This window comes from Scaptodrosophila lebanonensis, unplaced genomic scaffold (assembly GCF_003285725.1).
Source record: "Scaptodrosophila lebanonensis strain 11010-0011.00,11010-0021.00 unplaced genomic scaffold, SlebRS2 tig00001415-arrow-pilon, whole genome shotgun sequence".
In the NCBI taxonomy this organism is placed as follows: domain Eukaryota; kingdom Metazoa; phylum Arthropoda; class Insecta; order Diptera; family Drosophilidae; genus Scaptodrosophila; species Scaptodrosophila lebanonensis.
In genome coordinates, this window is record NW_022060742.1 from 22998 (window position 1) to 49237 (window position 26240).

Consider the following 26240-nt stretch of genomic DNA (forward strand, 5'->3'; position numbering starts at 1 on the left):
CTTAATCAATAGAACGACGATACACTGCCTGTGCGCATGCCCTGCTTGGCATAAGGCACTTGCTGCAAATCAAAATACATCACAAAAACAAATCTACTACATACACTCTGGCTTAAAAGTCATTCAATCTTTATTAAAACAATTAATAAAATCTAAAAACAGTGCATTAGTACACACATACACATTAAAAACGTACTAAAATTTATAAATAAAAAGTGTTAAAATTATTCTAAAATTCACAAAACTACACAAAACAACAATTTAAAACAGTCTACAGTCCATGAAATATTAAATAAAATTCGTGCTGGAACATTTATGCTGAAAAATCATATAATAAATATCGCTGCTAATTAACAGAGGCTTTTCTTTGCTCTCTTACATTGTCTTATACTGGTTATATGATTGAATTGTGTCAGAGCATTTATGCTGAAAAATCATAACATAGACTTTTCTCGGCTCTTTTACATTTCCTATGCATGCGTATGCGCCAGTATAACTTTACATTGTAAAAGCTTTCATATCTGTCTGCTGGGTAAAATAACTAAAAGCTTAAAGCTTTTGCCTATTTTTTCTGCCCTTGTCAGGCATATATTTAAATTATCACCTCCTTAAATTGCTTTCCTAATGGAATAATTATTAACCTTTCTTAACCTTTTCTTTGTTCATCCTATATTATTATTTTAAATAAATACAAAACTGAATACATTGACATACTTTAGTTCTTATTCCATATGTATTAAGAGCTAACAAAATTCCCCCTTATTGCTTTTTCTGCTGTAAAAGCTTTTATATATTTTGCTTGCTGATATAACTAAAAGCTTTAAGCTTTTGTTTATTTGCTGCCTTTATAAGGCAGTCATTTAAACCAAATAAATACAAATTAAATCATTGTAACACCTCAGTTCCTGTTACATACAGCTAACTATATCTTCTTATTTAAATATTAAACCAAATGTTAATACTTATATACACACTTATATATACTTAATCAAAATATCTTCTATCTACAAATAATTGTACAAATAAATTCGATCTTGAATTCAGAATAACTTTGAAATATTTATGAAAAATATTCGAATTACAAACATTTATTAAAACTTAATCTCACATTTCTATTATCACGTTTTTCTAACTTTACATACCTAAATATTTAATCAAAAGCTAATATTCATATATTCATATTTATTTATGCTTAATCAATAAATTTATTTTATCTCTAATTCAGTGAAGAAAACTTTGAAATACTTTTTGATTTACAAATATTTATTTCTTGAATTCAGAATTTAATTAAGATAACTTTGAAATATATATGAAATATATTCGAATTACAAACATTTATTAAAACTTAATCTCACATTTCTATTATCACGTTTTTCCAACTTTACATACCTAAATATTTAATCAAAAGCTAATATTCATATATTCATATTTATTTATGCTTAATCAATAAATTTATTTTATCTCTAATTCAGTGAAGAAAACTTTGAAATACTTTTGATTTACAAATATTTATTATTAATAAATTTTTCCATCATGAATACAGGACATAAGAATCTTAATGAAATTTCACCCAAGCCTAAAAGGAGCCCTAAAAACCCCCAATTGGTAACTTCTAACATTCTTATTCGTAAGCCCAATTCTCCTCCTATGGCTGAACCCTCAGATAACATTCCATCCTGTTCTACTCCCAAACAAGTAAGCTCGAAATCACATTCAGCCGTAAGTAGAACTTCAATTCCATCCACGACATTTCAATCCACAAACACTTCAACTAAAGTTACTGTTCTTTCAGGAAGCAATTCTGCCGCTCTTTATAAAAAAACTAATGCACCTCACATCTCGCCAAACTCTAGACGTGTGCGTGCCAGTGCTGAGGCCAGGCGTTCATCTGCCACGTCTCGTGTGGCGCAACACGATGGTGTAAGGCGTGAGGTTCAAAACTCCGTTAATCCTGATCTAATTGAATTGGAAAGTGAGGATGGTGGAATGGAAAGTGACTCATCACTCATAAATGCCCCCCCTTTTGCACACTCAGCTACGACCAGTACTGGTGCTGCCCAAGAGCCGGCCTTACCTACCTCTCTTTCGGCTCCGGCTGACGGCATTGAAAATCAGGACACACTTGTACCCAATTCAATCTTGACTACCGGTAAGCCACCTCCCATTCAAGCTGAATGTGAAGACGTATCTGCTCTTCTAAATTCTCTGTCCTCGCTTGTTGGACCCGAAAAATTTCTTTTGAAAATGGGTGCCCCTGGCTTCGCTTGGATTCACACAAAGGACCCCATTAGTTACAAATCTATCATTGAGTTTTTGGACTCTAAAGACATTAGATATCACACTCATCAAATGAAGTCTCTCCGTCCTCTCCGTGTGTACGTAAGAGGGCTGCCACGCACTACTTCAATTGATTTCATTAGAAATTTTCTAATTGATCAAGGTTTTGACGTGGTGGGCGTACATCTTCCGATTTTTAAGGATAAACGTAGCCCAGACCCGTCAGAAAAATTTTCGCCAAATGCGTTTTTTGTCAATTTAGTCAACTCTGCTAAAAATGAAAAAATCTTTCAAATCAAGTATATTGGCAATTTTATAGTCCAAGTAGAGCCAACTATTAAAAATTTAAACATTCCTCAATGTAAACGGTGCCAGAAATTTGAGCACACGAAAAAATTCTGCAAACATGATCCTAAATGCGTAAAGTGTGGCGGTGATCATTTGTCTGAAACCTGTACCAAAGTTTTTGAAACTCCACCGACATGTGCCAATTGTAAAGGGACTCATACTGCCAATTATCATGGCTGCCCAATTCTTATTGCTATCAAAGCCAGACGTAGTAAGCTTCATCCTCTCCCAGCTCGTACCCTGGCGTTAAATCTAGCCGGTACTCAAGCTAGAGATGAACAGTTTCCCCCTATGGACGCTCCCCTTAAATCTAGAAACCAGAAACGTGTACCTACACAAACTTCCTTTAATACTCAATTTTCTAACTTCGTTATGAAAAATAACAATCCAACCGCTTCGGCTTTGCTTGTCACAAACGCCTCACCAGCTAATATCCACAATAACCCCAATATAAATGCCAACAGGAATCCCTACTCCTCAAATTTAACTCCTAGAACGTACGCGGATATGGCGCGTTCTCTAAATAAAAAACACATTTCAGCCGATATCCCCTATCAACGGCAAGGGCAAAGATACCCTCGCATTCTTGGCCAAATTCCTTCCTCCTATGAAGAAAACGCTAAAAACAGACCTATTGTCCCTATTACACCCCCACCACCAATCGATACGCTTTCCCCCGAAAGTCTTCATGGCCTTGCTGAGAATGAATTTAGAACTTTTATATCGAAACAGATGCTAAATATGAGCTTCCAAATCACTTCTTTACACTCGCAACTGTCCGCCTCCCTTGCCAGGATGGAGCGGCTGATTGCCCCCTCGAATCGGCCCACTTCGAGCTCAACTACAAACCCAAATGAATAGTAACTCTCTTAAAATAGCCATTTGGAATGCAAACGGCATTCGCCGTAAGCTCCACTCCCTTGAGCTCTTTCTAAAATCTAACATGATAGATATTCTCTTAATTTCTGAGACTAAGCTCTCTCGAAATTTGCAAATTACAATACCTGGCTATAAAATTATTGTATCACATAACCCGAATTCAATAACTGCTGCTGGTGGGTCAGCTATTATAATCTCAGACAATATTCAGTTCCAACCTCTTCCTCCCATATCTGAAGAATACGCACACATCTCCCAAATTGCTGTTAATACATATTTTGGCAGCATGACATTTGCTGCTTGTTACTGGCCCCCAAACCAACAGGTTTCCCACACATTCTTTGATTCGGTCTTCAACCAATTAGGAAATAAATTCCTGATTGGTGGGGACTGGAATGCTAAACATAGGCTGTGGGGCAACTATAGAAGTTGCCCTCGTGGACGTGCATTAGCCGACACTATTTTGGCATCCAACTCATTAAATGTGCTCACAACTGCGGAGCCTACTCACTTCCCACGCAGCGGTAACACACCTTCAGTCCTTGATTTTGCAATCACGAAAAACATTCATCATTCCCTAATGCAAATAAGACGCGTTTTTGACTTACATAGTGATCACCTCCCTCTTGTAATCTCCTTCTGTTTTGGGCTTTCCTCAATTAATCCCCCATCGCCAAATAACTCCAAAATATTTATGAAAAACACAAATATTGAAACTTTCAAAAAATTATTGAACAATAGTATTAACTTAAATATGGACATAATCAGTCCCGATGACATAGACGATGCAGTAGATCTGCTAGTTTCCAAAATTCGCTTTTGTGCCACAGCAGCCACCCCCACTAACAATACCCAGTCTCTTTTTCCAAATTCCTTTCGCCCTCCTCTTAAAGCCGAAGCTTTAGAACTGGCAAGATTAAAGCGCCAACTAAGAAAACGATATATTCGTACTCGCTCTCCCCTTGATAGAGCTGACTGGCTTTTCGTAGCCCGTACTCTTTCCACTTTTTTAAAGCGTATGCGTTCCTCGTACTTTAACTACCTACTAGAAAATGCTGATCCGAACAAAAAAGGAGGCTTCAATTTATGGCGCGTCACCAAGCACCTAAAAACTCAGCCTCACATGGTCTCCCCCATAAAAGATTCGGCTGGTAATTGGTGTACTACCCCTTTGGAAGTGGCTGAAGTTTTCGCTAATGAACTCGAAAGCCGCTTCACTCCTCATAACTTTTGCTCACAAGCCCATACACAACAAGTCCTGCAGGCCTTGGAGAATGATGAAATTCTCATAGAACCGAATATTCCTATTCGTCATGTAAGTCCTACCGAACTTAAATCTTACATCTCAAGTATGAAACTTAAAAAAGCTCCTGGCTTAGACAACATCACAAATTTGGTTCTGCGCTCTTTACCTCATAAAGCAATCTTGTTCCTCGTCAAAATATTCAATATTATGTTGTGGCTGCGGTATTTTCCAAAAAATTGGAAAAATGCAGCAGTGACCATGATTCCAAAAAGTGGCCGCTCGTTAAGCCAAATAAATGACTACAGGCCAATTAGCCTCTTATCGTCACTATCCAAACTGTTCGAGATGGTTATTAGCGAACGCTTAAATGACGTGCTCGACAAATGTCACATTATACCCGACCATCAATTTGGCTTTCGTAAAGAGCATAGCACCATTCAACAAGTACATCGTATAGTCAATCATGTACATCGGGCTTTTGACCAGGAACAGTTCACATCTGCCATTTTTCTTGATATCGAACAAGCGTTCGATAGGGTTTGGCATGTTGGTCTATTATATAAATTGAAAAAATTTTTGCCGTATCCATTATTTGAACTCTTCCAATCATACCTTTCAAATCGCACGTTCTGCGTAAAAGAAAGGGGCTGCGTCTCATCAATACGTCCTGCTCTTGCTGGAGTTCCACAGGGTAGCATACTTGGCCCCACTCTCTACAATATATATGTCAGTGATATGCCACTACCCATTGTACACAAATTTTCGCGAAGCAATTGCCTTATTGCAACCTATGCAGACGACACTGCTATTTTATTTAGTGATCCTTCTCCGCACACAGCTACTTACAATATGAATAATTACCTATGCACCTTCTCGAACTGGGCTATGTCCTGGAACATTAAAATCAACAGCAGAAAATCCTCCCACATGTCATTTACATGGCGTACTGGTAGAATGCCAGATGTCACTTTTGACAATGTCGTCATTCCTAAGAAATCCACCGTCAAATATTTGGGCCTAAATCTGGATGGCAAATTGCTTTGGAACAAGCACGCTAACGTTATCAAAAAGTCTCTTTTGGGCAAACTTCAAAAATATAACTGGCTCATAAATCCCCAGTCCCGGTTAAGTACTAAAAATAAACTTTTGATTTATAAACAAATCATAGCGCCAACTTGGAAATACGGCATAGAATTGTGGGGATGTGCGGCAGATGTCCATATCCGAGCCATCCAGATTATCCAAAATAAAACCTTGCGCCTCTGTACTGGCTCAATTCCCTTTGTCCGAAACTTTGATATTCATCAAGCCTTCAATTTCTCGTCTGTGTGGGACGAAATAAATCTTCACTCGAGCAGATACAACGCAAAAACCACTAATCACCAGAACATTCTTGTTCGTGACCTTCTAAGGCAATTTTCAAGGGGTGGCCCACACGTTCGATATCGGCCAAACGACTTGCCGGATAGAGCCCCTCCTCCTAATGCTCTCTAATCTTTACTATTGGGTTTTCCCTGCATCGACTATCGTTTTGTGCTACTTTTCTCAACTTTTGAACTACCGCCTTTCCTATTGCTGCTTGGCCTGTGTGACGACTGTGCACGTCATGCGGGCACGGCGGGCTTGACCCGAACCCACTTTGCGAAAATTTTTCGCGGATGGGTTTTGGGAGGAGGGGGGTGGTTTTTCCCCGTGGAAGGGGCCTAGATCCGTGTATAGAAGTTTTTCACTCCTATAAATACAGTTGGATGCTGGGTCCCTTCGCGTCCTGCCCGGATGTGTATGGGTCTGGCTGACCTGTGCTCCTTTTGCTGTATCTATACAGCGATTTTTGGAGCGCGCTTTGGTCGGTTCCATGCAGAAGTTAACTTTTTTCCTTTTCCTTTCTGTTAAACCATTTCGGGCTTTCTACTTATTTTCTTCTCTACCTCTTCTATAATTCTATTTTTTCTCTAAAGGCGAACGACGGTACCTATTAAGGCCGTTTTAAAGTAAACAAATATAATTATACTTATCTCAATAACAAAATTACACAAATTCCACATTGAATAAAATTAACTACTCAAACGCTACGTAAAAGTATTAAACAATAAATTTTACCCGGAATCTGCAATTCTTCTTATCCTCATCATGCCTGGAAAATTCTGGGCCATTTGATGCTGCTTTTGTGGCGGAGCATTGATCCACGAAACCGATTACTTGTCCATTCTGCGAATCGCATGAAGCATCGAAATTGATTTCGAAAATTTTCTGGATTGCAACTCAAGTACCTTCACCCAATATTTCCTCACTTCTTGGTATCCGGAATTTACATTCAGCCGTGCTGAAACAATAAACAAATGCAGCATTAATACAAATCTCCGTTAGAGCGTTTGAAGTGGGATAAGATTTGGTCACCACATTCTGGATATCCACAGCGGAGGAACAAAGAAAATCATGCTGTCAGCTATTTTGCCGGAGATTCGTAACCTGCAGCCAACGCTTTCTCTCCTGGCATTTGGAATGTGCATCCATATACTATGCAACTAGTAACAAACGAAATATAAATACATAAAATCGGTACAAATTTAAATAATCATGCCTATAACTAACTATAACCTACAACAAATAAATTATTAAGTTACAGTATATAACAACTACCTTAAAATTCACTTAATTCAAACAATAACAAATACTTAAGCTCTTCAAAATCTCCGCCATGCCTACAAGCCAAACATCGTTTCATCTGGAGCTTCTGCCTGGAGTTCTGGTTTGCTCGTCTCTACTTCGAGGTTCATCTTGGAAACTTTATTGCCCTGCTCACGTCCTCTATGCTGTTCATTCCTCAGTGTCTGAAGCCAACGTTGTATGGCGCTGAAACATAAATAAATAAATTATCTATATCAAACTCTATAAGTAACAATTTGTTATTTCATAAATTACATTACACAAATTTTTAACTTACACACATATTAACAGTTCAAACATATTCACGTCACATCAAAATAAATAATTAATAAACTCACAAATTATTATTCTAATACAGCAGCCTCATCAAAACATATTATTAAACTACATCCACATTTCATAATTTAACTACTCCAACAAATACACATATTCATCAAATTTCATACAACATTACGCTAATTCAAACAATAATAACTTTTCGCATACCATACAAATTAACAATATAAATCAACTAATAAATTAAAATTTTAACCCTCCTTGCCTTCGTCACGCTTGGGAAACTCTTGGGCCACCTGATGCGGTCCTGTTGATGGAGCCTTGCTCTCTGGATCTGACACCACACCTGGAGTATCCATAGCGGAGCAAAGAAATCCATGCTGCCATCTTTTCTGCCATAGGTCGTGACTGCAGCCGACGCCTCTCCCATTGGTACCTGGAACCTGCATCCATCTCTCTGAAGCAAAACTTCGCCAAACCTGTTGCCCTTCTTCAGTGTCAACGTTATATGGCGCTGAAACATAAATAAATAAATAAAGTATTAATATAAAACTTTACAAGTACCAATTTGGTATTTTACTAATTACTATATACAAACTCTTAATTTACACACACATCAACAGTCTAAACATATTCATGTCACATCAAAATAAATAATTCGTAAACTCATAAATTATCATTCTTAAACTGCAGCTTCATCAAATCACATTAATAAACTACATTTACACTTCATAAACATTTAACAAATATACATATTCTTTAAATTCCATTTTATCAAACAATATTTACGCCAATTCAAATAATAATAACTTTTCGCATTCCATTCAAACTAACAATACAAATCAATTAATTCACTAAATTAAAATAATAACAAATATTCAAATTTACTTTATAAATAAATATATAAAAACTTTCGTCAAATCTCCGCCTCGCCTACAAGCCAAACATCGTTTCAACTGGAGCCTCTGCCTGGAGTTCTGGTTTTCCCGTCTCCTCTTCGAGGTCCATCTCGGCAACTTTCTGGCTTTGCTCATGTTTTGTATGCTGCATCTCTTCAGTATCCGGATCCATCATTATATGGAGCTGGAAAAATTAAATAAAATATTATCATAAAACTACATATAAATGGTAAACAAACTACATAAGAAGTCCTTTAACATACTCACGACACATCACAATAAAATCACAATAAAATAATTCATAAATTCACAAATTAATATCTAAATATAATAGCCTCATTACATATCCACGTCATATCACAATAAAATAATTCATAAATTCACAAATTAATACTCAGAAATAATAGCTTCATTAAATTACATTTTACACTATATAAACATTTAACTACTCTAATAAATACACATATTCATCAAATTCCAATTTTTCATACAATATTACGCTAATTCAAATAATAATAACTTCTCGCATTCCATACAAATTAACAATATAAATCAACTAATAAATTAAAATTTTAACCCTCCTTGCCTTCGTCACGCTTGGGAAACTCTTGGGCCACCTGATGCGGTCCTGTTGATGGAGCCTTGCTCTCTGGATCTGACACCACACCTGGAGTATCCATAGCGGAGCAAAGAAATCCATGCTGCCATCTTTTCTGCCATAGGTCGTGACTGCAGCCGACGCCTCTCCCATTGGTACCTGGAACCTGCATCCATCTCTCTGAAGCAAAACTTCGCCAAACCTGTTGCCCTTCTTCAGTGTCAACGTTATATGGCGCTGAAACATAAATAAATAAATAAAGTATTAATATAAAACTTTACAAGTACCAATTTGGTATTTTACTAATTACTATATACAAACTCTTAATTTACACACACATCAACAGTCTAAACATATTCATGTCACATCAAAATAAATAATTCGTAAACTCATAAATTATCATTCTTAAACTGCAGCTTCATCAAATCACATTAATAAACTACATTTACACTTCATAAACATTTAACAAATATACATATTCTTTAAATTCCATTTTATCAAACAATATTTACGCCAATTCAAATAATAATAACTTTTCGCATTCCATTCAAACTAACAATACAAATCAATTAATTCACTAAATTAAAATAATAACAAATATTCAAATTTACTTTATAAATAAATATATAAAAACTTTCGTCAAATCTCCGCCTCGCCTACAAGCCAAACATCGTTTCAACTGGAGCCTCTGCCTGGAGTTCTGGTTTTCCCGTCTCCTCTTCGAGGTCCATCTCGGCAACTTTCTGGCTTTGCTCATGTTTTGTATGCTGCATCTCTTCAGTATCCGGATCCATCATTATATGGAGCTGGAAAAATTAAATAAAATATTATCATAAAACTACATATAAATGGTAAACAAACTACATAAGAAGTCCTTTAACATACTCACGACACATCACAATAAAATCACAATAAAATAATTCATAAATTCACAAATTAATATCTAAATATAATAGCCTCATTACATATCCACGTCATATCACAATAAAATAATTCATAAATTCACAAATTAATACTCAGAAATAATAGCTTCATTAAATTACATTTTACACTATATAAACATTTAACTACTCTAATAAATACACATATTCATCAAATTCCAATTTTTCATACAATATTACGCTAATTCAAATAATAATAACTTCTCGCATTCCATACAAATTAACAATATAAATCAACTAATAAATTAAAATTTTAACCCTCCTTGCCTTCGTCACGCTTGGGAAACTCTTGGGCCACCTGATGCGGTCCTGTTGATGGAGCCTTGCTCTCTGGATCTGACACCACACCTGGAGTATCCATAGCGGAGCAAAGAAATCCATGCTGCCATCTTTTCTGCCATAGGTCGTGACTGCAGCCGACGCCTCTCCCATTGGTACCTGGAACCTGCATCCATCTCTCTGAAGCAAAACTTCGCCAAACCTGTTGCCCTTCTTCAGTGTCAACGTTATATGGCGCTGAAACATAAATAAATAAATAAAGTATTAATATAAAACTTTACAAGTACCAATTTGGTATTTTACTAATTACTATATACAAACTCTTAATTTACACACACATCAACAGTCTAAACATATTCATGTCACATCAAAATAAATAATTCGTAAACTCATAAATTATCATTCTTAAACTGCAGCTTCATCAAATCACATTAATAAACTACATTTACACTTCATAAACATTTAACAAATATACATATTCTTTAAATTCCATTTTATCAAACAATATTTACGCCAATTCAAATAATAATAACTTTTCGCATTCCATTCAAACTAACAATACAAATCAATTAATTCACTAAATTAAAATAATAACAAATATTCAAATTTACTTTAATAAATAAATATATAAAAACTTTCGTCAAATCTCCGCCTCGCCTACAAGCCAAATATCGTTTCAACTGGAGCCTCTGCCTGGAGTTCTGGTTTTCCCGTCTCCTCTTCGAGGTCCATCTCGGCAACTTTCTGGCTTCGCTTTTGCTGCATCTCCTCAGTGTCTGGAACCAACATTATATGGAGCTGAAAAAATTAAATAAAACATTATCATAAAACATCATAAAAATGGTAAACCAGCTACATAAGCAGTTCTCAACATACCCACGTCACATCATAATAAAATAACTCATAAATTCACAAATTAATACTTAATTATAATAGCTTCATTACATATCCACGTCACATCACAATAAAATAACTCATAAATTAATACTCAAATAAAATAACTTCATAAATTACACTTCACATTACATAAATATTTCATTACTCTAATAAATACATTTATCAAACTCCATCAAACAATATTATGCTAATTCAAATAAATATAACTTTTCGCATCTCATACAATTTAATAATAAATTAAAATCTCAACCCTCCTTGCCTTCATCACGCTTGGGAAATTCTTGCGCCACCTGACGTGGTCCCGTTGATGGAGCCCTGCTCTCTGGACCTGACACCACACTTGGAGTATCCATAGCGGAGCAAAATAAATCCATGCAGCCATCCTTTATGCCTACTCATCATCATGCAATTAAACTCACCTGGGTCAGCTATGGTCATTACTCTGGCTTCGGCAACTTACACGTTTTCCCATCGCATCCGGAATTTAATCCGCATGGCGCTAAACAAATTAACGCCTCACGGCTCGGATTCCTCGGCCCACACAAGGCGGCTCTGTCCTTGGTTGAGCCGGGCACCCGATAATCGGCTACTACAACCGTTGGAGCTTCTGTTTCCGCTTCTAATCCTGGTCCTGCTTACTCGTCGATCCTAAAATTAAAGTAAAAATTTAAGCTTTTACACAATTCTTATTTAAATTCACTCTTACATAAACTCTTAATTTAACATTTTGTAAATTCTTAATCGCATATAGTTAAACTGTTCTTTATTCAAATGCAAAAATCGCTCATAATGTTCAAATTTATACACTCTCTCTCATTTATGCAAACTTTGTGACCCTAATATTAACTCTTTTGTAATTACATAAGTTATGTATTTTATACTACTTTGGTGCTCCTTTGAGGGATGGGGCACCTACATCACAATGCTTCCGCTTTTTTCCGCTTCCCCTCCACTCAATCATCCACGGAAGGATTAAATCGTTTAATTTACGCTGCTGCCTCCTCACTAAATGCACTAACTTTAAGGCCAATTTTTGTATTTAACATAAGTTATTGTAAATCGAATTTTATGGCCAGTGCGCCAAAATATAGACTAAACTATTAAAAAAAAAAAAAAAAAAAAAGCGATCTATTGTTGTTGTTATTGCTATTTCAAGCTAGTGATGGTATATTTAATAATATACATTGTAATGCGTGAGTGAGTTGCTGCTGCTGCTGCTGCTAAACAAATGCGTGCATCGTTCATTAAACAATAATATAATGTTGTACTATGGTACATGTGTACTATATATGTATATGTTAAACAAATAATTATTATTAATTATGCCTGCCATCTGCCGGCGGCTGCCGCTGCCACTGCCACTGCCGCTGCCGCATATATAAAATGCATCAAAAATTATAATTATAATATGAATATAAATAAAACGTTCATTATTTATTTGTCGCCTGCCATCTGCCATTTGCCGCCATATAATATATTAAAAATCATTTAATTAATTGTGTACACCATCATATTGTTGTGTAAATGTCGTCAGGAAACATCAATCAGCAATCAGCAATATACTGGCAATGGTCAAGCCGAAATGATGCAATGCTTCAATGTTGCAATGCCCTGTGCTGCTATACACTGCCTATACAATAACAAACAACTCAACAACACAACAAACTGTATGCATATCAACACACAGCAACATCTTTAGCAATAGCAACATAAAAATGTTTCCCGTACTATTTCTGCAATGGCACACAAGTACCGCAAATTATTCTTCTTCTGCTGCTGGCTGCTGCTGCTTCTGCCGCCGCTACTCTATCTACTCTCTCATTCTCTCTATATGGTATTGCAAATGGCCGCCATGCGATCTATTGTTGTTGTTATTGCTATTTCAAGCTAGTGATGGTATATTTAATAATATACATTGTAATGCGTGAGTGAGTTGCTGCTGCTGCTGCTGCTAAACAAATGCGTGCATCGTTCATTAAACAATAATATAATGTTGTACTATGGTACATGTCTACTATATATGTATATGTTAAACAAATAATTATTATTAATTATGCCTGCCATCTGCCGGCGGCTGCCGCTGCCACTGCCACTGCCGCTGCCGCATATATAAAATGCATCAAAAATTATAATTATAATATGAATATAAATAAAACGTTCATTATTTATTTGTCGCCTGCCATCTGCCATTTGCCGCCATATAATATATTAAAAATCATTTAATTAATTGTGTACACCATCATATTGTTGTGTAAATGTCGTCAGGAAACATCAATCAGCAATCAGCAATATACTGGCAATGGTCAAGCCGAAATGATGCAATGCTTCAATGTTGCAATGCCCTGTGCTGCTATACACTGCCTATACAATAACAAACAACTCAACAACACAACAAACTGTATGCATATCAACACACAGCAACATCTTTAGCAATAGCAACATAAAAATGTTTCCCGTACTATTTCTGCAATGGCACACAAGTACCGCAAATTATTCTTCTTCTGCTGCTGGCTGCTGCTGCTTCTGCCGCCGCTACTCTATCTACTCTCTCATTCTCTCTATATGGTATTGCAAATGGCCGCCATGCGATCTATTGTTGTTGTTATTGCTATTTCAAGCTAGTGATGGTATATTTAATAATATACATTGTAATGCGTGAGTGAGTTGCTGCTGCTGCTGCTGCTAAACAAATGCGTGCATCGTTCATTAAACAATAATATAATGTTGTACTATGGTACATGTGTACTATATATGTATATGTTAAACAAATAATTATTATTAATTATGCCTGCCATCTGCCGGCGGCTGCCGCTGCCACTGCCACTGCCGCTGCCGCATATATAAAATGCATCAAAAATTATAATTATAATATGAATATAAATAAAACGTTCATTATTTATTTGTCGCCTGCCATCTGCCATTTGCCGCCATATAATATATTAAAAATCATTTAATTAATTGTGTACACCATCATATTGTGAATATAAATAAAACGTTCATTATTTATTTGTCGCCTGCCATCTGCCATTTGCCGCCATATAATATATTAAAAATCATTTAATTAATTGTGTACACCATCATATTGTTGTGTAAATGTCGTCAGGAAACATCAATCAGCAATCAGCAATATACTGGCAATGGTCAAGCCGAAATGATGCAATGCTTCAATGTTGCAATGCCCTGTGCTGCTATACACTGCCTATACAATAACAAACAACTCAACAACACAACAAACTGTATGCATATCAACACACAGCAACATCTTTAGCAATAGCAACATAAAAATGTTTCCCGTACTATTTCTGCAATGGCACACAAGTACCGCAAATTATTCTTCTTCTGCTGCTGGCTGCTGCTGCTTCTGCCGCCGCTACTCTATCTACTCTCTCATTCTCTCTATATGGTATTGCAAATGGCCGCCATGCGATCTATTGTTGTTGTTATTGCTATTTCAAGCTAGTGATGGTATATTTAATAATATACATTGTAATGCGTGAGTGAGTTGCTGCTGCTGCTGCTGCTAAACAAATGCGTGCATCGTTCATTAAACAATAATATAATGTTGTACTATGGTACATGTGTACTATATATGTATATGTTAAACAAATAATTATTATTAATTATGCCTGCCATCTGCCGGCGGCTGCCGCTGCCACTGCCACTGCCGCTGCCGCATATATAAAATGCATCAAAAATTATAATTATAATATGAATATAAATAAAACGTTCATTATTTATTTGTCGCCTGCCATCTGCCATTTGCCGCCATATAATATATTAAAAATCATTTAATTAATTGTGTACACCATCATATTGTGAATATAAATAAAACGTTCATTATTTATTTGTCGCCTGCCATCTGCCATTTGCCGCCATATAATATATTAAAAATCATTTAATTAATTGTGTACACCATCATATTGTTGTGTAAATGTCGTCAGGAAACATCAATCAGCAATCAGCAATATACTGGCAATGGTCAAGCCGAAATGATGCAATGCTTCAATGTTGCAATGCCCTGTGCTGCTATACACTGCCTATACAATAACAAACAACTCAACAACACAACAAACTGTATGCATATCAACACACAGCAACATCTTTAGCAATAGCAACATAAAAATGTTTCCCGTACTATTTCTGCAATGGCACACAAGTACCGCAAATTATTCTTCTTCTGCTGCTGGCTGCTGCTGCTTCTGCCGCCGCTACTCTATCTACTCTCTCATTCTCTCTATATGGTATTGCAAATGGCCGCCATGCGATCTATTGTTGTTGTTATTGCTATTTCAAGCTAGTGATGGTATATTTAATAATATACATTGTAATGCGTGAGTGAGTTGCTGCTGCTGCTGCTGCTAAACAAATGCGTGCATCGTTCATTAAACAATAATATAATGTTGTACTATGGTACATGTGTACTATATATGTATATGTTAAACAAATAATTATTATTAATTATGCCTGCCATCTGCCGGCGGCTGCCGCTGCCACTGCCACTGCCGCTGCCGCATATATAAAATGCATCAAAAATTATAATTATAATATGAATATAAATAAAACGTTCATTATTTATTTGTCGCCTGCCATCTGCCATTTGCCGCCATATAATATATTAAAAATCATTTAATTAATTGTGTACACCATCATATTGTTGTGTAAATGTCGTCAGGAAACATCAATCAGCAATCAGCAATATACTGGCAATGGTCAAGCCGAAATGATGCAATGCTTCAATGTTGCAATGCCCTGTGCTGCTATACACTGCCTATACAATAACAAACAACTCAACAACACAACAAACTGTATGCATATCAACACACAGCAACATCTTTAGCAATAGCAACATAAAAATGTTTCCCGTACTATTTCTGCAATGGCACACAAGTACCGCAAATTATTCTTCTTCTGCTGCTGGCTGCTGCTGCTTCTGCCGCCGCTACTCTATCTACTCTCTCATTCTCTCTATATGGTATTGCAAATGGCCGCCATGCGATCTATTGTTGTTGTTATTGCTATTTCAAGCTAGTGATGGTATATTTAATAATATACATTGTAATGCGTGAGTGAGTTGCTGCTGCTGCTGCTGCTAAACAAATGCGTGCATCGTTCATTAAACAATAATATAATGTTGTACTATGGTACATGTGTACTATATATGTATATGTTAAACAAATAATTATTATTAATTATGCCTGCCATCTGCCGGCGGCTGCCGCTGCCACTGCCACTGCCGCTGCCGCATATATAAAATGCATCAAAAATTATAATTATAATATGAATATAAATAAAACGTTCATTATTTATTTGTCGCCTGCCATCTGCCATTTGCCGCCATATAATATATTAAAAATCATTTAATTAATTGTGTACACCATCATATTGTGAATATAAATAAAACGTTCATTATTTATTTGTCGCCTGCCATCTGCCATTTGCCGCCATATAATATATTAAAAATCATTTAATTAATTGTGTACACCATCATATTGTTGTGTAAATGTCGTCAGGAAACATCAATCAGCAATCAGCAATATACTGGCAATGGTCAAGCCGAAATGATGCAATGCTTCAATGTTGCAATGCCCTGTGCTGCTATACACTGCCTATACAATAACAAACAACTCAACAACACAACAAACTGTATGCATATCAACACACAGCAACATCTTTAGCAATAGCAACATAAAAATGTTTCCCGTACTATTTCTGCAATGGCACACAAGTACCGCAAATTATTCTTCTTCTGCTGCTGGCTGCTGCTGCTTCTGCCGCCGCTACTCTATCTACTCTCTCATTCTCTCTATATGGTATTGCAAATGGCCGCCATGCGATCTATTGTTGTTGTTATTGCTATTTCAAGCTAGTGATGGTATATTTAATAATATACATTGTAATGCGTGAGTGAGTTGCTGCTGCTGCTGCTGCTAAACAAATGCGTGCATCGTTCATTAAACAATAATATAATGTTGTACTATGGTACATGTGTACTATATATGTATATGTTAAACAAATAATTATTATTAATTATGCCTGCCATCTGCCGGCGGCTGCCGCTGCCACTGCCACTGCCGCTGCCGCATATATAAAATGCATCAAAAATTATAATTATAATATGAATATAAATAAAACGTTCATTATTTATTTGTCGCCTGCCATCTGCCATTTGCCGCCATATAATATATTAAAAATCATTTAATTAATTGTGTACACCATCATATTGTTGTGTAAATGTCGTCAGGAAACATCAATCAGCAATCAGCAATATACTGGCAATGGTCAAGCCGAAATGATGCAATGCTTCAATGTTGCAATGCCCTGTGCTGCTATACACTGCCTATACAATAACAAACAACTCAACAACACAACAAACTGTATGCATATCAACACACAGCAACATCTTTAGCAATAGCAACATAAAAATGTTTCCCGTACTATTTCTGCAATGGCATACAAGTACCGCAAATTATTCTTCTTCTGCTGCTGGCTGCTGCTGCTTCTGCCGCCGCTACTCTATCTACTCTCTCATTCTCTCTATATGGTATTGCAAATGGCCGCCATGCGATCTATTGTTGTTGTTATTGCTACTTCAAGCTAGTGATGGTATATTTAATAATATACATTGTAATGCGTGAGTGAGTTGCTGCTGCTGCTGCTGCTAAACAAATGCGTGCATCGTTCATTAAACAATAATATAATGTTGTACTATGGTACATGTGTACTATATATGTATATGTTAAACAAATAATTATTATTAATTATGCCTGCCATCTGCCGGCGGCTGCCGCTGCCACTGCCGCATATATAAAATGCATCAAAAATTATAATTATAATATGAATATAAATAAAACGTTCATTATTTATTTGTCGCCTGCCATCTGCCATTTGCCGCCATATAATATATTAAAAATCATTTAATTAATTGTGTACACCACCATCATATTGTTGTGTAAATGTCGTCAGCAATCAGCAATATGCTGGCAACGGTCAAGCCGCAATGATGCAATGCTTCAATGTTGCAATGCCCTGCTGCTATACACTGCCTATACAATAACAAACAACTCAACAACACAACAAACTGTATGCATATCAACACACAGCAACATCTTTAGCAATAGCAACATAAAAATGTTTCCCGTACTATTTCTGCAATGGCACACAAGTACCGCAAATTATTCTTCTTCTGCTGCTGGCTGCTGCTGCTGCTGCCGCCGCTACTCTATCTACTCTCTCATTCTCTCTATATGGTATTGCAAATGGCCGCCATGCGATCTATTGTTGTTGTTATTGCTACTTCAAGCTAGTGATGGTATATTTAATAATATACATTGTAATGCTTGAGTAAGTTGCTGCTGCTGCTGCTGCTAAACAAATGCGTGCATCGTTCATTAAACAATAATATAATGTTGTACTATGGTACATGTCTACTATATATGTATATGTTAAACAAATAATTATTATTAATTATGCCTGCCATCTGCCGGCGGCTGCCGCTGCCACTGCCGCATATATAAAATGCATCAAAAATTATAATAATAATATGAATATAAATAAAACGTTCATTATTTATTTGTCGCCTGCCATCTGCCATTTGCCGCCATATAATATATTAAAAATCATTTAATTAATTGTGTACACCATCATATTGTTGTGTAAATGTCGTCAGGAAACATCAATCAGCAATCAGCAATATACTGGCAATGGTCAAGCCGAAATGATGCAATGCTTCAATGTTGCAATGCCCTGTGCTGCTATACACTGCCTATACAATAACAAACAACTCAACAACACAACAAACTGTATGCATATCAACACACAGCAACATCTTTAGCAATAGCAACATAAAAATGTTTCCCGTACTATTTCTGCAATGGCACACAAGTACCGCAAATTATTCTTCTTCTGCTGCTGGCTGCTGCTGCTTCTGCCGCCGCTACTCTATCTACTCTCTCATTCTCTCTATATGGTATTGCAAATGGCCGCCATGCGATCTATTGTTGTTGTTATTGCTATTTCAAGCTAGTGATGGTATATTTAATAATATACATTGTAATGCGTGAGTGAGTTGCTGCTGCTGCTGCTGCTAAACAAATGCGTGCATCGTTCATTAAACAATAATATAATGTTGTACTATGGTACATGTGTACTATATATGTATATGTTAAACAAATAATTATTATTAATTATGCCTGCCATCTGCCGGCGGCTGCCGCTGCCACTGCCACTGCCGCTGCCGCATATATAAAATGCATCAAAAATTATAATTATAATATGAATATAAATAAAACGTTCATTATTTATTTGTCGCCTGCCATCTGCCATTTGCCGCCATATAATATATTAAAAATCATTTAATTAATTGTGTACACCATCATATTGTGAATATAAATAAAACGTTCATTATTTATTTGTCGCCTGCCATCTGCCATTTGCCGCCATATAATATATTAAAAATCATTTAATTAATTGTGTACACCATCATATTGTTGTGTAAATGTCGTCAGGAAACATCAATCAGCAATCAGCAATATACTGGCAATGGTCAAGCCGAAATGATGCAATGCTTCAATGTTGCAATGCCCTGTGCTGCTATACACTGCCTATACAATAACAAACAACTCAACAACACAACAAACTGTATGCATATCAACACACAGCAACATCTTTAGCAATAGCAACATAAAAATGTTTCCCGTACTATTTCTGCAATGGCACACAAGTACCGCAAATTATTCTTCTTCTGCTGCTGGCTGCTGCTGCTTCTGCCGCCGCTACTCTATCTACTCTCTCATTCTCTCTATATGGTATTGCAAATGGCCGCCATGCGATCTATTGTTGTTGTTATTGCTATTTCAAGCTAGTGATGGTATATTTAATAATATACATTGTAATGCGTGAGTGAGTTGCTGCTGCTGCTAAACAAATGCGTGCATCGTTCATTAAACAATAATATAATGTTGTACTATGGTACATGTCTACTATATATGTATATGTTAAACAAATAATTATTATTAATTATGCCTGCCATCTGCCGGCGGCTGCCGCTGCCACTGCCACTGCCGCTGCCGCATATATAAAATGCATCAAAAATTATAATTATAATATGAATATAAATAAAACGTTCATTATTTATTTGTCGCCTGCCATCTGCCATTTGCCGCCATATAATATATTAAAAATCATTTAATTAATTGTGTACACCATCATATTGTTGTGTAAATGTCGTCAGGAAACATCAATCAGCAATCAGCAATATACTGGCAATGGTCAAGCCGAAATGATGCAATGCTTCAATGTTGCAATGCCCTGTGCTGCTATACACTGCCTATACAATAACAAACAACTCAACAACACAACAAACTGTATGCATATCAACACACAGCAACATCTTTAGCAATAGCAACATAAAAATGTTTCCCGTACTATTTCTGCAATGGCACACAAGTACCGCAAATTATTCTTCTTCTGCTGCTGGCTGCTGCTGCTTCTGCCGCCGCTACTCTATCTACTCTCTCATTCTCTCTATATGGTATTGCAAATGGCCGCCATGCGATCTATTGTTGTTGTTATTGCTATTTCAAGCTAGTGATGGTATATTTAATAATATACATTGTAATGCGTGAGTGAGTTGCTGCTGCTGCTAAACAAATGCGTGCATCGTTCATTAAACAATAATATAATGTTGTACTATGGTACATGTGTACTATATGTATATGTTAAACAAATAATTATTATTAATTATGCCTGCCATCTGCCGGCGGCTGCCGCTGCCGCTGCCACTGCCACTGCCGCTGCCGCATATATAAAATGCATCAAAAATTATAATTATAATATGAATATAAATAAAACGTTCATTATTTATTTGTCGCCTGCCATCTGCCATTTGCCGCCATATAATATATTAAAAATCATTTAATTAATTGTGTACACCATCATATTGTTGTGTAAATGTCGTCAGGAAACATCAATCAGCAATATACTGGCAATGGTCAAGCCGAAATGATGCAATGCCCTGTGCTACACACTGCCTATACAATAACAAACAACTCAACAACACAACAAACTGTATGCATATCAACACACAGCAACATCTTTAGCAATAGGAACATAAAAATGTTTCCCGTACTATTTCTGCAATGGCACACAAGTACCGCAAATTATTGTGCTGCTGCTGCCGTCGCTACTCTATGTACTCTCTCTATATGTGTTGCAAATGGCCGTGACGCTGCTAAAATACGTTACTATGTGTACATATATTCGAAACCAAATAAAAATGTAATTGCATTTCATCTGGCGGATATATAAAAGAATTTTAATACACACATATATACATTGTATATGTATGTCGATCATGGCTAAACAATTTTTCCCGTGCCATTAAATAAACTACAAAAACTGTCCGCCCAAATTAGTCACAAACAAACTATTTTTTTGTGCCACTAACAATTATAAAAAAAATTTATTACATGTAAATTATTTACATGTAAATAATTAAAAGACATAGATAAGCTGCTAAAAGTAAAGACTGCTTCCGTTTCCTGTTCGTTTCGATGCTCTCCCGACTTCACTGCCCTACCGATGAGGCTGCTTTACCGAATGTATTGCCTTACTGAAAACTGCTTCCATTGGCACTGCATGTTCGTTGTGCTGTTCTCCTAACTTTGCTGCCGTACCGATTGCCTCTGCCAGTTACATATAAGTAGCAGCTTTCTTATGTAGCCTCTGCCGCAGGTCCATCAACAAGTGGCGTGGCATATTGGAGAACGTTGCGGCCGGGAAAACATAGATGCTGGGTTCGATTCTGAACTCGGGTCTAGGGTTTTTCTAGCACGTCTCCGTTTTTTAATATATTACGTTACCTCTGGCACCGTGTTGAGGTGGGCTCACTTACAAATGCAGTGCGTGAACTACTGCCTTATAAGCTACATAAGCTGCCGCCTACAAATAATCGGCTTTAGCCTCGGTGGTAGAGTGTATTGCCCACACGTCATAGTACTTCGGTTCGATTCCCACTAAAATCTAACTGTGGAATATCTTACAAGCATATTATTTGTTTATAAGTAATTAATCAAGAAGACGGATGACATATTTTTTCAGTACACAAATTTTGTGGATAGATTTATAAATTTAAAAAATTCAAATTAATACAAGTCGTAGCGCCCGCCCACTCAAGCAGTGTACGGCAACGGCCACACTGATTTTCTTACCAAGCTACATTCCGAACTACTACGTCAGTCCGCGCGATGCGTTCAAAGCAGTACAAGTGCTGAGCAGCTCTCTCAGCGGAACGCTGCTCCTTGTATATGACGCGCGCAAAGCACAACTGTTCTACTAACTACAGTATAGTACCTTACGGCGCAGTACATAATCAATTAAAAAAAAGCAAAATTGTGTGACATTTTCATTTCAAAATTTTCATCCAGTAGGACGGACCCGAGCGAACCACACACACACTACCCATACTTTTACCGCTTTGCTAAATGCTATATAAAGCTAAAAAATGTATAACATACTAATCAAAATTGGTAAAAAACTAACAATTGCATCGGAGGATCTAAATTACATAAAATATATATCATGCTAATTAGTGAAACAAATGCCACTATACGCACCCAATCTAAATGGGATTCAAAACTATGATGCATACTTTGCGAACTCACCCGGCTACCATTTCCCCATCATGATGGCGCATAGTAGAATACTTCACCAACATTTAACACATGCTATCAATACACAATGACTACCTTAACATCTCAGCTTTTTTTTTACAGGCTCCAATCCGTAAACGTTCCAGCCACAGCTAGCGTTTAAGCTATAATTTTAAGCCATGATTTGTCATGTAAATTCCTAGGTGGAGTATGGCACACTCGTGCCTGATGGCCACAAATAAATGGATTAAATAAAAAAATGCATAATTTACAATTATTTAATTAATCATGCTATCAATACACAATGACTACCTTAACATCTCAGCTTTTTTTTTTACAGGCTCCAATCCGTAAACGTTCCAGCCACAGCTAGCGTTTAAGCTATAATTTTAAGCCATGATTTGTCATGTAAATTCCTAGGTGCAGTATGGCACACTCGTGCCTGATGGCCACAAATAAATGGATTAAATAAAAAAATGCATAATTTACAATTATTTAATTAATTTTAATTGAATATAATAAAAAACAAGGAGTGCAAAATGTTTATATAAATTAAACGCGCTATTATTTGCTTGGTTTTTACAATATACAACATTATATTTATTTAATTAATTAATAAATTAAAATGTAATAAAAAACATGGAGTGCAATATTTTAATATAAATAAAATTTTTTGCCTACCATGTGACACATTTATATATAAAAGCATTTAATTACACATATGTATGTATGTATATGCAATATGCTGCCAACGTCAAGCCGCAATGCTGCTACAACAATATGTATCAACAAAAATGTTGCCTCGCTCTCTTACTCTTATATTGCAAATGACCGTCATACGATCCATTGCAAGTGTTCTGGAACTCTCAAAGAGAGCATAAAAAGAGAGAGCATGCTAGTACTATTTTTGAAGTAAGAACTTATTTAGACGCGTTTTTCTGCATTTGTGAGCGATTTAATTATGTTAGGCAGTTGCTGTTGTTGGTGTTTTTGTTTCTCTTTGTATCTCCCTTACGGTATGGAATCCAGAGCAAAGGCAACCGCAAATTAAACCACCACTAATATACAGCATTTTAACAAAGAACAAGAATGCAAGCAAAGAATAAATAAGAAAAAACCATTGGTAAACTTAAATTGGGTAACCCCCGACAACACAAACAATTTCCACACACATTTTTGTTGCGCGAGAATGTTTTTTAAAGCCAATTACGTAATCGTTTTGTGTCGTGTGCAGCTGTTCGCATATTTACCGGTGATTCACCGTATATATGTATGTATATAAAATTGTTTGTATTATAGATCTGCCTTTTTGAACTCATTTATTCATTGGGACTTCAGTATTGTTTCATATACTCACACTAAATTTAGCAATAACATCCACAGCCGCAGCGCATGAAAGTAACGGCCACATTTAGCAAAAATTCCATGCAACTGTAAATGCACATTAAAAACATCTCATCTTTTTTCTTAAGTAATTTCGCAACCTGTCTGTGGCTAGCATGTTTATGTACATATGTATGTGTGTATGTACATATGTATTATCATATATTCTTTATATAAATTGTTATATTAAAAAATTGTTTACATACCTTGAGTGTAGAATTACTTCAACATTCATAAACGCTTTGCGTATTTAATTGAATGAACAAATTATAATTGCATCGCACTACTCGAATTCATCAAGTGTTGTTGGACACTTCATTTCAAAAGCAAAACAGCAAAAAATGTATTATATTAGTACACTACACACGGTTTCGCGTTAATTACGATTTATTATTTATTATATACATATGTATATGTATGTATATATATGTATGTGTAGTGAAGAAAAACTACCGCATCACTATTCAAAACAAAATTATTGAATTTTGGCGCATTTCACTTTTCATTGACTTTTCTCTACAAATGCACACGCTCCGGCACCGGCACAGTGCCGACAGACACAGTTGGTTTTGATTTTCAAATTATTTAGAACACTACACAAGGTTTCGCGCTAATTACGATTTCTTATATATTATATACATCTGAATATGTATATACATATATATATATATGTATGTGTAGAGAAAAAAAATTAGCACATCACTATTCAAAACAAAATTATTGGATTTTGGCGCATTTCACTTTATATGCCGACATACACAGTTGGTTTTATTTTATAAAATTAATTAAAAAACCACAAGTTTACCGAGAATTACAATTATACGAAGAGCCAAGAATGCGTCGCATGTCTGAACGCTGCGGACTCACGAGTCGAACTGAATGAAACAAACAAGCTTAGCATTTAATCTAAAAGAAGTAACGGCCACCATCTTAGATCGTCCCCGCTGTTCTTTAAGAGAGCAGAAAGGGAGAGAGAGAGAGAGCGTGCCTGTACTCTTTTATGAATAAAATCTTAAATAGACGCGTTTTTGCTGTATGTGCGTGTGTGTGTGACTTTTGACTTTTCTCTACAAATGCACACGCACCGGCACCGGCACCGACAGACACAGTTGGTATTGATTTTCAAATTATTTAGAACACTACACAAGGTTTCGCGCTAATTACGATTTCTTATATATTATATACATATGAATATGTATATACATATATATATATGTATGTGTAGAGAAAAAAAATTAGCACATCACTATTCAAAACAAAATTATTGGATTTTGGCGCATTTCACTTTATATGCCGACATACACAGTTGGTTTTATTTTATAAAATTAATTAAAAAACCACAAGTTTACCGAGAATTACAATTATACGAAGAGCCAAGAATGCGTCGCATGTCTGAACGCTGCGGACTCACGAGTCGAACTGAATGAAACAAACAAGCTTAGCATTTAATCTAAAAGAAGTAACGGCCGCCATCTTAGATCGTCCCCGCTGTTCTTTAAGAGAGCAGAAAGGGAGAGAGAGAGAGCGTGCCTGTACTCTTTTATGAATAAAATCTTAAATAGACGCGTTTTTGCTGTATGTGCGTGTGTGTGTGACTTTTGACTTTTCTCTACAAATGCACACGCACCGGCACCGGCACCGACAGACACAGTTGGTATTGATTTTCAAATTATTTAGAACACTACACAAGGTTTCGCGCTAATTACGATTTCTTATATATTATATACATATGAATATGTATATACATATATATATGTATGTGTAGAGAAAAAAAATTAGCGCATCACTATTCAACACAAAATTATTGAATTTTGGCGCATTTCACTTTTTTCTACTAATGCACACGCACCGGCACTGACATACACAGTTGGTTTTATTTTATAAAATTAATTAAAAAAACAC

The 26240-nt window shown here is 36.1% G+C and overlaps 1 protein-coding gene across 3 annotated transcripts; it reads right to left on the reverse strand.

Annotated features, from left to right (window-relative positions):
- Window positions 1–8488: 8488 nt before the first annotated feature.
- On the reverse strand, window positions 8489–24646 carry LOC115632776. 3 transcript variants are annotated; one of them, XM_030530022.1, is made up of 5 exons: window positions 24545–24646; window positions 11768–11955; window positions 10399–10647; window positions 9802–9996; window positions 9168–9427 (listed from the first exon to the last, which is right to left on the reverse strand). In XM_030530022.1, the coding sequence occupies exons 2-4, from the start codon at window positions 11777–11779 to the stop codon at window positions 9847–9849; spliced, it is 411 nt and encodes a 136-aa protein (XP_030385882.1). In that variant the 5' UTR covers window positions 11780–11955; window positions 24545–24646; the 3' UTR covers window positions 9168–9427; window positions 9802–9846. The 3 variants fall into 3 exon arrangements, with proteins under 3 accessions (XP_030385883.1, XP_030385882.1, XP_030385885.1); XM_030530023.1 differs by lacking the exons at window positions 10399–10647; window positions 11768–11955; window positions 24545–24646 and adding an exon at window positions 8489–8776 and having other exon boundaries at window positions 9179–9427; window positions 9802–9984; XM_030530025.1 differs by lacking the exons at window positions 9168–9427; window positions 11768–11955; window positions 24545–24646 and adding an exon at window positions 11046–11200 and having other exon boundaries at window positions 9709–9996.
- Window positions 24647–26240: the final 1594 nt, after the last annotated feature.